This window comes from Dermochelys coriacea, chromosome 4, assembly GCF_009764565.3.
Source record: "Dermochelys coriacea isolate rDerCor1 chromosome 4, rDerCor1.pri.v4, whole genome shotgun sequence".
NCBI classification, from domain to species: Eukaryota; Metazoa; Chordata; order Testudines; family Dermochelyidae; genus Dermochelys; species Dermochelys coriacea.
This window is the reverse complement of record NC_050071.1, coordinates 68,875,100-68,888,762: the sequence shown is the minus strand read 5'-3', so window position 1 is coordinate 68,888,762 and position 13,663 is coordinate 68,875,100. Positions and strand designations below refer to the sequence as shown.

General features: G+C 43.2%; 1 protein-coding gene across 3 annotated transcripts in view; it reads right to left on the bottom strand.

Annotated features, from left to right (window-relative positions):
- The window catches only part of KLHL2 (kelch like family member 2), a 104,993-nt gene that overhangs the window by 2,050 nt on the left and 89,280 nt on the right, over positions 1 to 13,663 (bottom strand). For all 3 annotated transcript variants that reach the window (XM_038400387.2, XM_038400388.2, XM_043513311.1), the window contains exons 12-13: positions 11,082 to 11,210; positions 202 to 342 (exon numbers count right to left, since the gene is read on the bottom strand). In XM_038400387.2, coding sequence (XP_038256315.1) covers positions 202 to 342; positions 11,082 to 11,210 — 270 coding nt within the window. The remainder of the gene's footprint in view (positions 1 to 201; positions 343 to 11,081; positions 11,211 to 13,663) is intronic.

Below are 13,663 nucleotides of genomic sequence, written 5' to 3'. Positions count from 1 at the left end.
GGAAAATAGCTGCAATAAGACAGAAGTTTACAGAAAGTGCACACCTATTTGCTTGCTTACATAGTGAAATCATGCCTTTCATTTTGAGACTTTAGTAAAGAAGCAGAAAATATTAAAGAGAGGTAGAAGCATGTATAGAATAGATACATAACCACATTAATAGCATTTTAAAGAACAATATTTCTAAACTACAGTATATACCTGCATTCCTTCTGCACATGTTCATATCTGCAACCTGCCTCCATGTACTGGTGGCAGGATCATATACTTCAACACTTTTTCTAACCAAAGGACCATCATGGCCACCTACTGCATACAATAAGTTGTTTAACACACCAACACCTGCAAAAATACAAAAACACTCAAAATCAATAGAAGAATGGCTATGACTGAGTATCAAGGAAAGCCAGTACACTGTGTATTTATAAATGTAAATCCTATTTCACAATCAGAGTTAGAAATCCTCTCAAAAGAAATGTGGGTCAGAACCTGTTAAACTAAAGAAATGATTACAAATTGGTAAAGGCAAGACATTGATTAGAGGCCTTGCGTGACTGGGCATATCATAGCATGCAAAGATTAGAGCTGTTCTGCAACAGAAATTAGGAATAAGCAAAGAATAAATGTACTGAATATCTATGCAAATACAGCATATTGGAAGTAAGCACCAATTAGAAATTATACTAAATTATGGGCTATGATCCAGTGGGCATAATGGAAACTAGGCAAGATGAGCCATATAAATGAATCTAAATAGAGCTGGGTACAATCTACACAGCAGAAAGAAAAGAAGAGGTGCAAGAATGGCACTACATATCTATCAAAAGTATGTTGAAACAAGCTGACAATGAAGTTATGGAATACTTCACTGGGCATGAACAAACAACGAATGAACAAACAAACAGGAAATTACAGTGGGCATCTGCTACAAACTGGTAGATAAAACTAAAAATTCCTTGAACCAACCCTAAAAGGTGCTCAAAAACCCAAAGGATTCCATACTCATGGGGTACAGAACCCAGTTCTGTGTCAAATAAACATCTTAGTGTATATTTAGCTTTATGTTAAGAACAACTTTATCAATCCATAAGGAGCGACTCAAGGAACAGGTGAAGTCAGATTGGATCTACTTCTTACTGATAAGTATGAACCAACTGAAAATGTGAGAATCCTAGGAAACCAGTGATAACAGCTGCTTATTCACCACTGTAATAAGAAATGGGATAATAGAACATAACAGTATTAGCATAGAAGATTTCAGAAAGGCAAAGTTTTTGGAGTTAAGACACTAGTAAGTAATGTATGACGAACAGAAATATTAAAGTTCACCAGTATGGAAGTTGGCTGAGGAATCCCAGGAGACAATAATGGCACTGACTACTAAACAAAAAAGTGTAAGCTATAAGAGTTGGCCAAATGTGGTTTCATAAACAGCTTCATAAAAGATTAAGAATTTAAAATAAAACCTATATTGCAAATGAAAAGGGAGAGGGAATCAAATAGAAATACACAGGATCAGTTATGGCATTCAGAGAAAAGATATGGTTAGAAGAAGTTAATCATAGGACTGGAAGGGACCTCGAGAGGTCATCTAGTCCAGTTCCCCGCACTCGTGGCAGGACTAAATATTATCTAGACCATCCCTGACAAGTGTATGTATAACCTGCTCTTAAAAATCTCCCGTGATGGAGATTCCACAACCTCCCTAGGCAATTTATTCTAGTGCTTAACCACCTTGACAGGAAGTTTTTCCTAATGTCCAACCTATACCTCCCTTGCTGCAATTTAAGCCCATTGCTTCTTTTTCTATCCTCGGAGGTTAAGAACAACAATTTTTCTCCCTCCTCCTTGCAACAGCCTTTTATGTGCTTGAAAACTGTTATGTCCCCTCTCAGTCTTCTCTTTTCCAGACTAAACAAACCCAATTTTTTCAATCTTCCCTCATAAGTCATATTTTCTAGACCTTTAATCATTTTGTCGATCTTCTCTGGACTTTCTCCAATTTGTCCACATCTTTCCTGAAATGCAGTGCCCAGAACTGGACACAATACTCCAGTTGAGGCCTAATCTGAGCAGAGTGGAGCAGAAGAATTACTTCTGGTGTTTTGCTTACAATCCTCCTGCTAATACATCCCAGAATTATGTTAGTTTTTTTTGAAACAGTGTTATACTGTTGACTCATATTTAGCTTGTGGTCCATTATGACCCCTAGATCCCTTTCCGCAGTACTCCCTCCTAGGCAGTCATTTCCTATGTTGTATGTGTGCAACTGATTGTTCCTTCCTAAGTGGAATACTTTGCATTTGTCCTTACTGAATTTCATCCTATTTACTTCAGACATTTCTCCAATTTGTCCAGCCAAAGTGTGAGGTGATTATCAAGGATTTTCAGAAATATACTTTGGGGAAAATATATTATATAGTAAGGCCATTTATACATAAAGAGGGACATGACCTCTGCTGAAATACTTAATATTTAAATTTTCATGTCTGTCTTCAATAAGAAAACCAAAAAGGAGGAAGACTGGAATAATTAGGAAGTCATAAAAGTCCAAAAAAATAGCTACCATAAAACATCACTATACCAACATTACAAAATCAAGTTATGCATTGCTTTATCAGTGATACTCAGTATGGACTATCATTCAGTTCAGCTAATGGGTATTTTGGTTGCTATTGTTTATGGCTATAACATCAATCAGAATGCGACATTGTATCACTTTTCTTTCTCATGCTCTGTGATCTCACTTTAGTGTAGAGTATCACACACAGCATATATGTTATACGGCTTTCAATATGAGAGGACTTGAGGAAGGATGAGATTTTTACCACAAATTTGAGATGCAGTCATATAGCAAAACCAAATATATAAAAAGACAGGGTTTCGTTGCTATTTTGTCCCACCTCTCTTCCCTAACTCCATCCTACTGTAGCCGCTGGCCTTATTGTTTAGTATATTTACTTCTCAAAACCCAACCATTTAACATATTACTTTTTAATACCGTCTCCACTCCGCTTTGGTCTATCCTTTATTACGCCTCCACCAACCCTGATTTCCAATTTATACCTCATTTCTTACTCCTTCCATCTGTATCTTCTTGTTGTCATCCTCTTGCATTTTCAGTTCTTTTGTTTTCTTCTCCTGCCCATTTTCCTGGTCCTTGTCTTACCCTTTACCCCTCCCAAAAGGCCCGGAGGACATGGGATTTAAGATCCTCATCCCTGTGTGGTGCAGCACACTCCTCTCAGCTGTAGCCAGGAGAAGATACGACTTCCGTCCCTATGCTGATCAGCTGAGAGATAGGTGGCTCTAAAGGGACCAGGCAGCTGAAAGTCAAAACTTGGAAAAAAGTGATCCTGACAATTACCATCTAGTAAACTGAATTTCAGTTCTTAGTAAAATAATGGAATATAAGAGAAAAAAAATCTGAACATTTTTAGAGCTAGATTCACAAAAGGACTTTGGTGCCTAACTACAACTTTAGGTGTCTAAATCTTAGAACCAGGTCCCACTGAGATTCACAAAACCCCAACTCAGCTGCTGCTGATCTGTGCAAGTGCCTAAACTAGCTCAGCACCTAACTTTTTCCAGTAGAAGTTTCCTAGATGCCTACGTATCTGCCTCTCCTCACGCACACTGCAGCCAACTCTAGATACCTGGATGCCCAAGTCCCAGAGCGATGCTGTAACCATGGGAAGAGAGGTGTTTCTCTACCTAACTCACCTGCAAGGCTCAATCTGGTAACTCCAAGCTTGTCTGCCAGATCAGGCCCCTATAAATGAGCTTCCACAAAACAGCCAGGGAGAGAAGAAGGAACTCCCTCAATTTTTAGCACAGTGTTAGATATTACTAATATTTATTAGTGCCCTTTTTATAATACTTTGGCCAGTTTTTAATCTACTTCTCATCTCCAAGCTCATGTCCATTCCAAGTAGGTGTGTGTGCGCTGCGTGCCCAGTCGTCAGAAGGGTTTTCCCCTAGCAGTACCCATTGGGTTGACTGTGGAGCTCCCTGAAGTGGCGCCTTCATGGCGGTGTATAGGTCCCTGCCAACCCGCTGCCTCTTCAGTGCCTTCTTGCCAGATACTCTGACAGAGGGGAGGCGGGTGGGTCTTGGAATGGACATGAGCAATGCATCTTAAAGAACAACAGTTACAAAAGGTAGGTAACCATTTTTTTTTTCTTCGAGTGATAGCTCATGTCAATTCCAAGTAGGTGACTCCCAAGCAGTCCCCCAGAGGAGGGATTGGAGTTCACTGAGTGGCAGACTGTAGCACAGCTCTAAACAAATGAGGCATCATCTCTAGCCTGCTGTGAGATGGCGTAGTGTGACGTAAAGATGTGAACAGATGACCATATCACTGCCCTGCAGATGTCCTGAATAGGGATCTGCACCAGGAAAGCTGCAGATGAAGCTTGCACTCTCATGGAGTGAGCTGTCCACGCTGGGCTGGCATCTTTGCTAAGTCATAGCACACCCTTATACAAGCCATGATCCAAGAAGAGATCCTTTGGGATGACACCAGTAATCCTCCCATCCGCTCCGTAATTGCTACGAAGAGCTGGGTTGATTTCCTAAATAGCTTTGTCCGCTCGATGTAAAAGGCTAACGCCCATCTGACATCCAAGGAATGGAGCATACGTTCTCCGTTAGTGGCATGTAGCTTAGTGAAGAACACTGGCAGAAAAATGTCCCGATTCATATGAAATTGCAAAACCATCTTTGGGAGGAAAGCTGGGTGAGGCTGCAACTGCACCTTATCCTTGTAAAACATAGTATAAGGAGGCTCGTACATCAGGGACTTGAGCTCAGATACCTTCCTAGTCATAGTCACAATGAATGCCACCTTCCAAGAGAGGTAAAGGAGACAGCAAGTCGCCAGGGGCTCAAAGGGAGCGCCCGCCAATCTCGAGAGCACCAGATTAAGATGCCATGGGGGAATCAGCTGTCTTACTTGAGGGTACAATCTGTCTAGCCCCTTGAGGAAGCAGCCGACCATAGGGTTAGCAAATACTGAATGGTCCATTCAGCTGGAATGGAAAGCTGAAATCGTGGCCAGGTGCACTTTTATTGATGATACTGCCAGCCCCTGCTGCTTTAAATGAAGTAAATAGTCCAAGATGAAGGGAATCAAGGCCTGTAATGGACCAAATTTAAAATCTCTTCCACTTAGCTAGGTAAGTGGCGTGCATAGAAGGTTTTCTGCTGCCAAGGAGCACCTGTCTAACGGAATCTGAGCACATGAGTTCTAACAGGATCAGTCATGGATATTCCATGCTGTGAGGTGGAGAGACTATAAGGTGGGGTGCAGGAGGCGGCTATGATCCTGGGTGATCAACTCCGGAATCAGGGGCAAAGTTATAGGCATATCCACTGACAGGTCCAGCAGCGTGATGAACCAGTGCTGATGTGGCCTTGCTGGTGCTACCAATATTAACGCCTTGTCTCGTTGGACCTTGTGGATGTGTGGGAACGGCAGGAATGCGTACAGCAGTGCCCTTTCCAGGACAGGAGAAAGGCGTCTGCGAGCAAGCTCTGGCTGTGATTCAGGAAGGAGCAGAACTGCTGACACTTCCTGTTGTGCCGTGTCACGAACAGGTCTATCGGGGGAGGTCCCCACCTCTGGAAAATGTTTATGGTGATGTCTGGGCAAAGAGACCACCCATGGCCATCAAAAGACCTGCTGAGGTGAACACCACCCTGTCTGTTTATATAGACCATTATATAGAATATTGTCTGTCAGTACCGATACACATCTGCCCTGTAGATGGGTTTGAAATGTCTGGCAAACGAGGTGCACTGCACGCAGGTCCTTGATGTTGATGTGTAGTGAAAGTTCTGTCTGGGACCATTGACCCTGAGTCCTGAGATCGCCTCGGTGTGCTCCCCATCCTGTTGCTGATGCATTTGTGACTAGTGACAGTGTTGGCTGAGGTTTGGAGAGGGGTATTCCCGCACATACTGTTTGCAGGTCGAGCCGCCATTGTAGATGACTCAAGAACCTGAGGAGTAAGAGTGACTAGTCTGTCTAGGTGGTCTTGGTTCGGCCTGTAAACTAGACCTAGCCACGCCTGAAGAGGACGTAGCTGCATTCTGGCATGCTGTACCACAGTCATACAAGCTGACGTGTGCCCAAGCAACTTTAAGCAATTGCATGCAGTCATGTTGGGAAATCTGCTGATATCTTATGATGGGGTTCATGGTGAGGAAACAAGCTTCCAGAAGAGACGCTCTGGCCAGGGTGGAGTCTAGAAGGGCCCCAATGAACTCTATCCTCTGAGTAGGGGTTATGGTTGACTTTGCCATGTTCAGAACGAGGCCATGCCTGAGGAAAGTCATGCACATGAATCGTCTGTGGGACAGGATTATGGACATGTGAAAGTAGGTGTCCTTCAAGTCGATGCAGCATACGAGTTCCCCGGATCCAGAGAGGGAATGATGGAAGCCAGGTAGACCATGCGGAACTTCAATCTCTTCATGAATCTGTTGGTGGGGGGAGGGATGCAAAGGGGGAAGGGAACAAAATTGAATAGACTATCCCAATTCTACCGTGCTCAAGGTCTATCGGTCTGAGGTTATTATATAAAACAAAATGGGATAGACGATTCACAAAGAGCGGGGAAGGATCCAGGAGTTGGGCTGGTGCTCCATCCTCAGGTGCATCTTCAAGAGTTTGGTTTTGAGGCCGAGGGCTGTTTCACCACCGCTTGGCCATGGCCAGAGGAGGATTGAGAGAGGCGCCTCCTGCTACTCCTGCCCCACTTCCTATTATAATCTTGTCTGGGAGGAGCAGAGTAAAAGTGTGGGGGTGGGCTGAGGTTTGAACAGCTTCTGCTGGGGCGGCCAGCCTGTGTAGCCCCAGGGATTTAAGGGTTGCCTGCAAGTCCCCGAGCCAAGAAGCCAAGAGTTGGTCTGCTCTGAAAAGAGCCCAGAGCAGTGAAAGGGTAGGTCCTGGATAGTATTCGGACCTCATGTGGACATAGTATTCATGAGACCTGAAGCCATGAGATGCTCCTCATGGCTACGGCAGTAGCCATTGTGCATGTAGTCAAAACTGCCGAGTCCAAAGTGGCCTGTGGCGAGATCCTTGCCTCCAAGACCTTGCCAAACTCCGAGCGGGAGTCTGTGGGGAGCAATTCCTGGAACTTGGCCAAGGTATTCCAGGAGTTGTAGTAGTAACGGCTGAATACTGCCTGTTGGTTTGCTATGTGAAGCTGGAGCGCCCACAGTGGAGTACACTTTCCAACTGAAGAGGTCCAGCTTCTTAGTGTCCTTGGATTTGGGGGCAGACCCCAGCTGTCCCTGCTGCTCCTTGTGGTTAGCCGCCTCCACCACCAGCACACCCACCTGCGGGTGGGTAAAGAGCCGCTCGTACCCTTTGGACGGCACAAAGAATTTGCATTCCACACCCTTGGCCACACGGTGGGATAGAGGCGGGTGTGTGTCATAACACCCTTAGTGATGTTTTGGATAGTCTTGATATGGGGCAACGCTACCTTCAAAGCTCTTTCAGGGATCAGAATGTCTACCATTAGATCGGTCTCCTCAGAGACCTCCTTTGTCTGCATATTTAAGTTCTGGGCCACCCTCTTCAGCAGGTCCTGATGCACCCTGGAGCCTATAGCAGGCAGCATAGTAGAGGTACCCATCACTACCTCATCTGGGGTGGATGAGGACGATGCCTTTGGGGGCACTGGGTCGTCTTGACCCTCTGGCTCATGGGAGTCACCCTGAGTGGTGACACCTTGAGCGGCACAGGGGATAGCGGTGGTGCCTGGCGCTAACCTGGACGTCCGTGTCCTGCCCATGGGGAGACTCCCAGGTTGCCGAAGTGGCTGAAGGAGGGATCCAAACCTCTGAGGCCACCGACAGGGATCTGGAGCCCAACCCCTGGGCTTGGTGGTAGGCCCATGGTGTTCAAAAGGGCCACTGGGCTGGCCCCTGCCACTGTGGGGGCCAGGACATCACTGGCACCGTTTGCTCTTCGTCCTGCCTCAGACCGTGCCGGGAATGGTACCAGCTAGCCTAGAGACATAGGAGTCCACCTCTGACTCTGAAGAATAGTTGAATCTCTGTGACCACAGCGGTGTGGACTGAAACAGTATTGGGGAATGGTGCCATGGCGAGGGTGATCAGTGATGCATTGATGTTGGCTTGCCCCTGGATGGCACAGTTCCCCTTTAGAGCTGGTTCCAGTGCCAAAGCGGGAGACTCTGCGATCAAGTCCCTGGCTGCTTCACATGTCCGGTGTGGACAGAAGGCCTATGTCCTCCTCCAGATCCTCCTGGATTGGGGAGTCCACCAGGACCAGACTCGACGGACCTCCCCGCAAAGCTGAAGTCAACAGTGCCAGTATAGATAGGGCCGAAGCTGAGTGTCCCGACATGGGACTCACCCCACTGGTGCCTGCTTGCTCCACTATTTTAGTGGGAAAGTGCCATGTCTACTCTTTTCTTATTGTGTGGCACTGACCAATGAGAGTGTTGCCTTGCACTGGCACTTGAGGCGGTCTTCGGTGCTGGGGAATGGTGGTGCCACCCAGATTCCTTAACCGAGCCTTTTCTTGGTGCCGAAGCCTCCCACACCGAGGCCGGCGCACTGTGCACCGAAGTACCAAGCATGGGGTCAGATGTCGCCTGGGCTCTCTGGGGATGAAGGGCCAACTCCATCAAGAGGAGCTTCAGCCGAAAGTCCCGCTCCTTTATAGTTCTGGGCTTGAAGCCCCTGCAGATCTCGCACCTGTTGGACTGGTGTGCCTCTCCCAGGCACTTCAGACAGGAGTCGTGTGGGTCTCCCCTTTGTATGGGCTTCAGGCAGGATCCTCATGTCTTGAAACCCAGAGGCCAAGGCAAGCCCCAGTCCCCGGCGGGAGCAAAGGGTAGTGTGGGGGGAAACCCCCAACTAAAACCTGACTACTAACACTAATATTAACTACAACTTTTAAAACTATTTACCGAAAAACGGGTAACAGTCCACTAGGAAATTGCTTGTTCAATGCAAGAGAGAGAGAAAGCTGCTCCAATGACTTTCACTGGCGGTAAGAAGGAACTGAAGAGGTGGTGCGTCAGCAGGGACCCATATACACTGCCATGAGGGCACCACTCCAGGGGTTCTACAGCTGATCCGATGGGTACCGCTGGGGGAAATACCTTCTGATGACTGTGCACATGGCGCATCCACATTTGGAACCAACATAAGCAATCACTCAAAGAAGAAACTTAGTTAGTAGTATTTTATGAGATACTAAAATGCTTTACTAAGAATCCACATCTGACATATTCCTTGATGCACTAATTTTGTAATTTTAGGTAAAAAAGTAATCAAATACTTTAAGCAAGTTTTATGATATAAACAAATCAAATTCTTGTGTTTTTAGCTAGAATTACAAAATAGGTCTCTGAAGGGAACTCTGTAGATGAAAGGTTTCAGAGTAGCAGCCGTGTTAGTCTGTATTTGGAAAAGAAAAGGAGTGCTTGTGGCACCTTAGAAACTAACACATTTATTTGAGCATAAGCTTTCGCGAGCTACAGTTCACTTCATCGGATCCATCCGATGAAGTGAGCTGTAGCTCACGAAAGCTTATGCTCAAATAAATTTGTTAGTCTCTAAGGTGCCACAAGTACTCCTTTTCTTTCTGTAGATGAAGTATTTGGATTTTAGTAAATATTTTAATACAGTATCATGAATTACTACTCAAAAATAATTCACTTGGATTGGATTTAAGTATTGCTACATTGATTAGAAACTTGATAGAGTTCAATAAATAAATAAAGAATAAATTATAGAAGACAAGGTATAATACTGGAGAAGTGGTAGAAAATTTATTGGGGTGCACCTAGGAATCCAAGTTCCATTAGGTCTTATTTATAGCAATATTTCTTTTGATCATCAGGAAAAGGAGAAAGCAGCACATTAATGCAACTCCTGCTGGATACTAAATTGGGTATGCCTAGAAACACCCTGGAAGACATCCAGAGAAGCTAGAAATATAAGCAGAAAAATACCCAAATTAAATTTGATTTGGAAAAGACCACATGAAAATATCTGGAGCAATAAACTACTATTCAATGAGTTGGAAAAACCTAGAATACCAAAAGAGAGAGATGACAATGATCAGCAAACTTGACTTGAGTTCCCAATATAACAACCCCAAAATAGCATTAGTATCATCTCAATGAATAAGAAGTAGATGTCACTCTGGCATTTTGAGTTATATTTAAAAAACAAAAACATACACATAGCTCTTGGTGAGATTACACTTAGATTACTGTTTTAGATTCAGGGCACTTCAATACCAGAAAGAAAAAACTGAAGGGAGTTCGAAGAAGTATACAAGAGATTTACTTATGAAGAAAGATTAAAAGAGAGAAATGTGTACAGCTTGACTAAATGATAGGGGATGGCCGCACATGATAGCCTAGACATATTTGAAGGGTATAAACAACAGGTAATGAGGGGGTTATTCAAGATGAAACAAAGTTTGTATAAGTAGAAGTAATGGGATTAAACTAAGGAATGGAAATGTAAGGACAAATATAAGGAGAACACTTCCTAATAGCGAGATCACTTAGACTGCAGAACAAGTCTTCAAAGGAGTGGTGGAAGCCCAATCACTTTGCACAGTTCAAGTTAGACTGAAATCCCTATTAGAGAAAGCAATTCTACACTAACAAAGGGATGATCTAGATGACCTAGGCCTCTCTTATCTGATTTCTGTGATTTGATGAGCTGCTTAATGGAGTTTAGTTGGAAATGTAAAAGCACTGGATTTGACATTCCATGTATATTACTCTGTATGATAATACCAAGGAGCCTAAAAAGTCTAGTAGGTAAATACGAAAAAGTACCAAAACAAGGCGGAAGAAAACCCCTGCATATTTAACATTTGCCTAACCTTACTGTATGGGACAGTTTTGCATTTGTAACCTGCAGTGCTTATGTCAACTCCACCATACAATAAAAGTAAATATTCTGAAGTGTCCTATTGAGGTCAGCCTGTATTTTATATTTTAAGGAATAACATGTTTCTGTGATTGCAATATAATAATTTGCTTTCATTTTGTTAATTCTTGTTCACTCACCTGCTCCACTCCGTCTAGTGCTCATTTCTGCCACATAGGTCCACTCATTTGTACTAGAATTATAGCATTCCACCGTACTAAGGCACTGACGTGACGCCCCATCATAGCCGCCTACAGCATACAGAATACCTAGAAAGGCAATCACCAAGCCACCCACCCCACAGTATACACAGATTAATTTAAGTATTTTAACACACACACAGGTACGTAGACTCTGATGTGCTATGTATATATGCAATCAGGCAAAACATCAATTCACTGACACCTTCTACTATTGTTTTTCGTAATCCAATTTAGAGTGGTTACAGGGGAGGTCCTACATAAACACAATTAGCCTGAAGTACTAGTCTCTGGTCCATGTTATTTTAAGCGGATACGAGTTTCCATGACTCAGCAACTGTATGAACAAAAAATGTTGGGTTGCTCAACTGAAGTACACGGTGTCACTCACCCTGATTTTAATCAAAAATTCCACAAAGGCAAACCATTTCAGGTGTGCGCAGCACTGAAAGCTAGCCAATTCCTTTCTTGAGAAATTACAGGGTGGAGAATGCTTCTATAGCTTAAATTTGTCAGAACAGAGACAGCAGGAGGCTCCTGTGACGTTGCACTCCATATGATTTTATGAAAATATGCTAATGAGTGTGAATATAATATAATGGAATATGCTTCATGCAAAAGGTCTCTTGTAAGGTATCATTACAAAGCTTATAATCTACTGAGTGTGTTCATCCTATTTGTATAAATGTATCATTCCGGTATCTGAAACTAGGAATATGTAATATAACTCTGAGGTCCTATTGTAATTATGCAAAGTAGGGGCCATTAATGGTGGTTTGGAATCTTGATGGCTCCCATTAACCAGGACAATTGACCATAGATGGCTCTGTTTTATTTGCAAGCCTTCCTGTGATTCAGGACTGGAAGAATGAAGGCTTGCGGTCTCACAGGACATGTGTCCATGTCACCTGGTACTGGAATCCATCTTAAACCTGGTGCTTTTCCATTTAGAAGGAGGGGTGGAAACCCAGAGAGACAAAAGATTCCTGCCTTGTGCCAAAGCTATAAAAGGGGGTGAAACAGAATAAAAAGGGCAGCAGTCATGAGAAATCCCCTAGCTACTACCTGAGCTAACAAGAACTGTACCAGAGGAAAGGATTGGGCCCAGACTAGGAAGGAGTCCAATCTGTGAAAGAAGCGTATTGGAACATCTTTGAGATGAGATTTTATCTGTATTAAGTTTCCTACTGTATTACGCTTAGACTTGCGTTTTATTTTATTTTATTTTGCTTGGTAACTTACTTTGTTCGGTCTGTTATTACTTGGAACCACTTAAATGCTACTTTTTATATTTAAAATATTTAAATATTTATATTTATACTTTTTGCTTATTAATTAACCCAGAGTAAGTAATTAATTCCTGGGGGAGCAAACAGCTGTGCATATCTCTCTATCAGTGTTATAGAGGGCAGACAATTTATGAGTTTACCCTGTATAAGGTTTATACAGAGTAAAACAGATTTATTTGGGGTTTGGATCCCATTGGGAACTAGGTATTTGGGTGTTAGAGACAGGAGCACTTTCTAAACCATTTTCAGTTAAGTCTGCAGTTTTTGGGGGACATGGTTCAGACTCTGGGTCTGTGTTGGAGCAGACTGGCATGTCTGGCTCAACAAGGCAGGGTTCTGAAGTCCCCACGCTGCCAGGGAAAACGGGCTCAGAGGTAGTCTCAGCACATCAGGTGGCAGTCCCAAGGGGGTTTCTGTGACCTAACCCGTTACAGCTCCCATACCATTAAAACCACACCTGTAACAGAGTAGCTCAAATTGCTGTGTTACATCAATGAAGATTTATCAGAGAGATGACTATCTTTTTGCATCAAACTTTGCTAGCTTTGTTTGGAAGCATCCAATTATAAATTTATGGACATTTTTCAGTTTTCCTTAGGTGTACAAGGCCAACTATTTAATAGTTGGTTTCCACGTTACTTTATGCACATTTCTCTGCAGGCAAGTTTAAGTACTAATCACTTGTGTACACAACGATGGTTTGACATGTCCAAATGAAAGTACACAAAGAAGCTGGTGTGTGCACACACAACCGGAGGCTGAGTTGAAGTTCCTTTGAAAACGTGACCCATAGTTTACGTTTTTATCAGCTTCAGAGTATAGAGCTTCTGGACAGAATTCCACTTCTGGGCTCTATCCTTATTAATTCCTCAATAGGCAGGGTACAAATCTGAGTTCATCTCAGGCCCTGTCAACACTATTTTAAAAATGTATTCTAATATAGCAGAATACATATATTTTGTTTTAAATAAAATAAACCATAACAAAAGCAATTTCTACTAAAAGTTATGCCAGTGATAGTGGATGGCTATAATCATCTACATGTTTCTTAAAAGCCATTTAAGATGGGGTAATAAACTAATCTCCTAGTTTAATGACCAAAATATTTCCTATTCTCAGATGACTCTTAAAATGCAGTTAGAACAGTTATCCCCTGTCCACACGAGCTGAACAACTATGTTCACAGAGGAGTTTTGAAAAAATGTAAACAAAGTTTAAAGTCTGCTCCCCAAT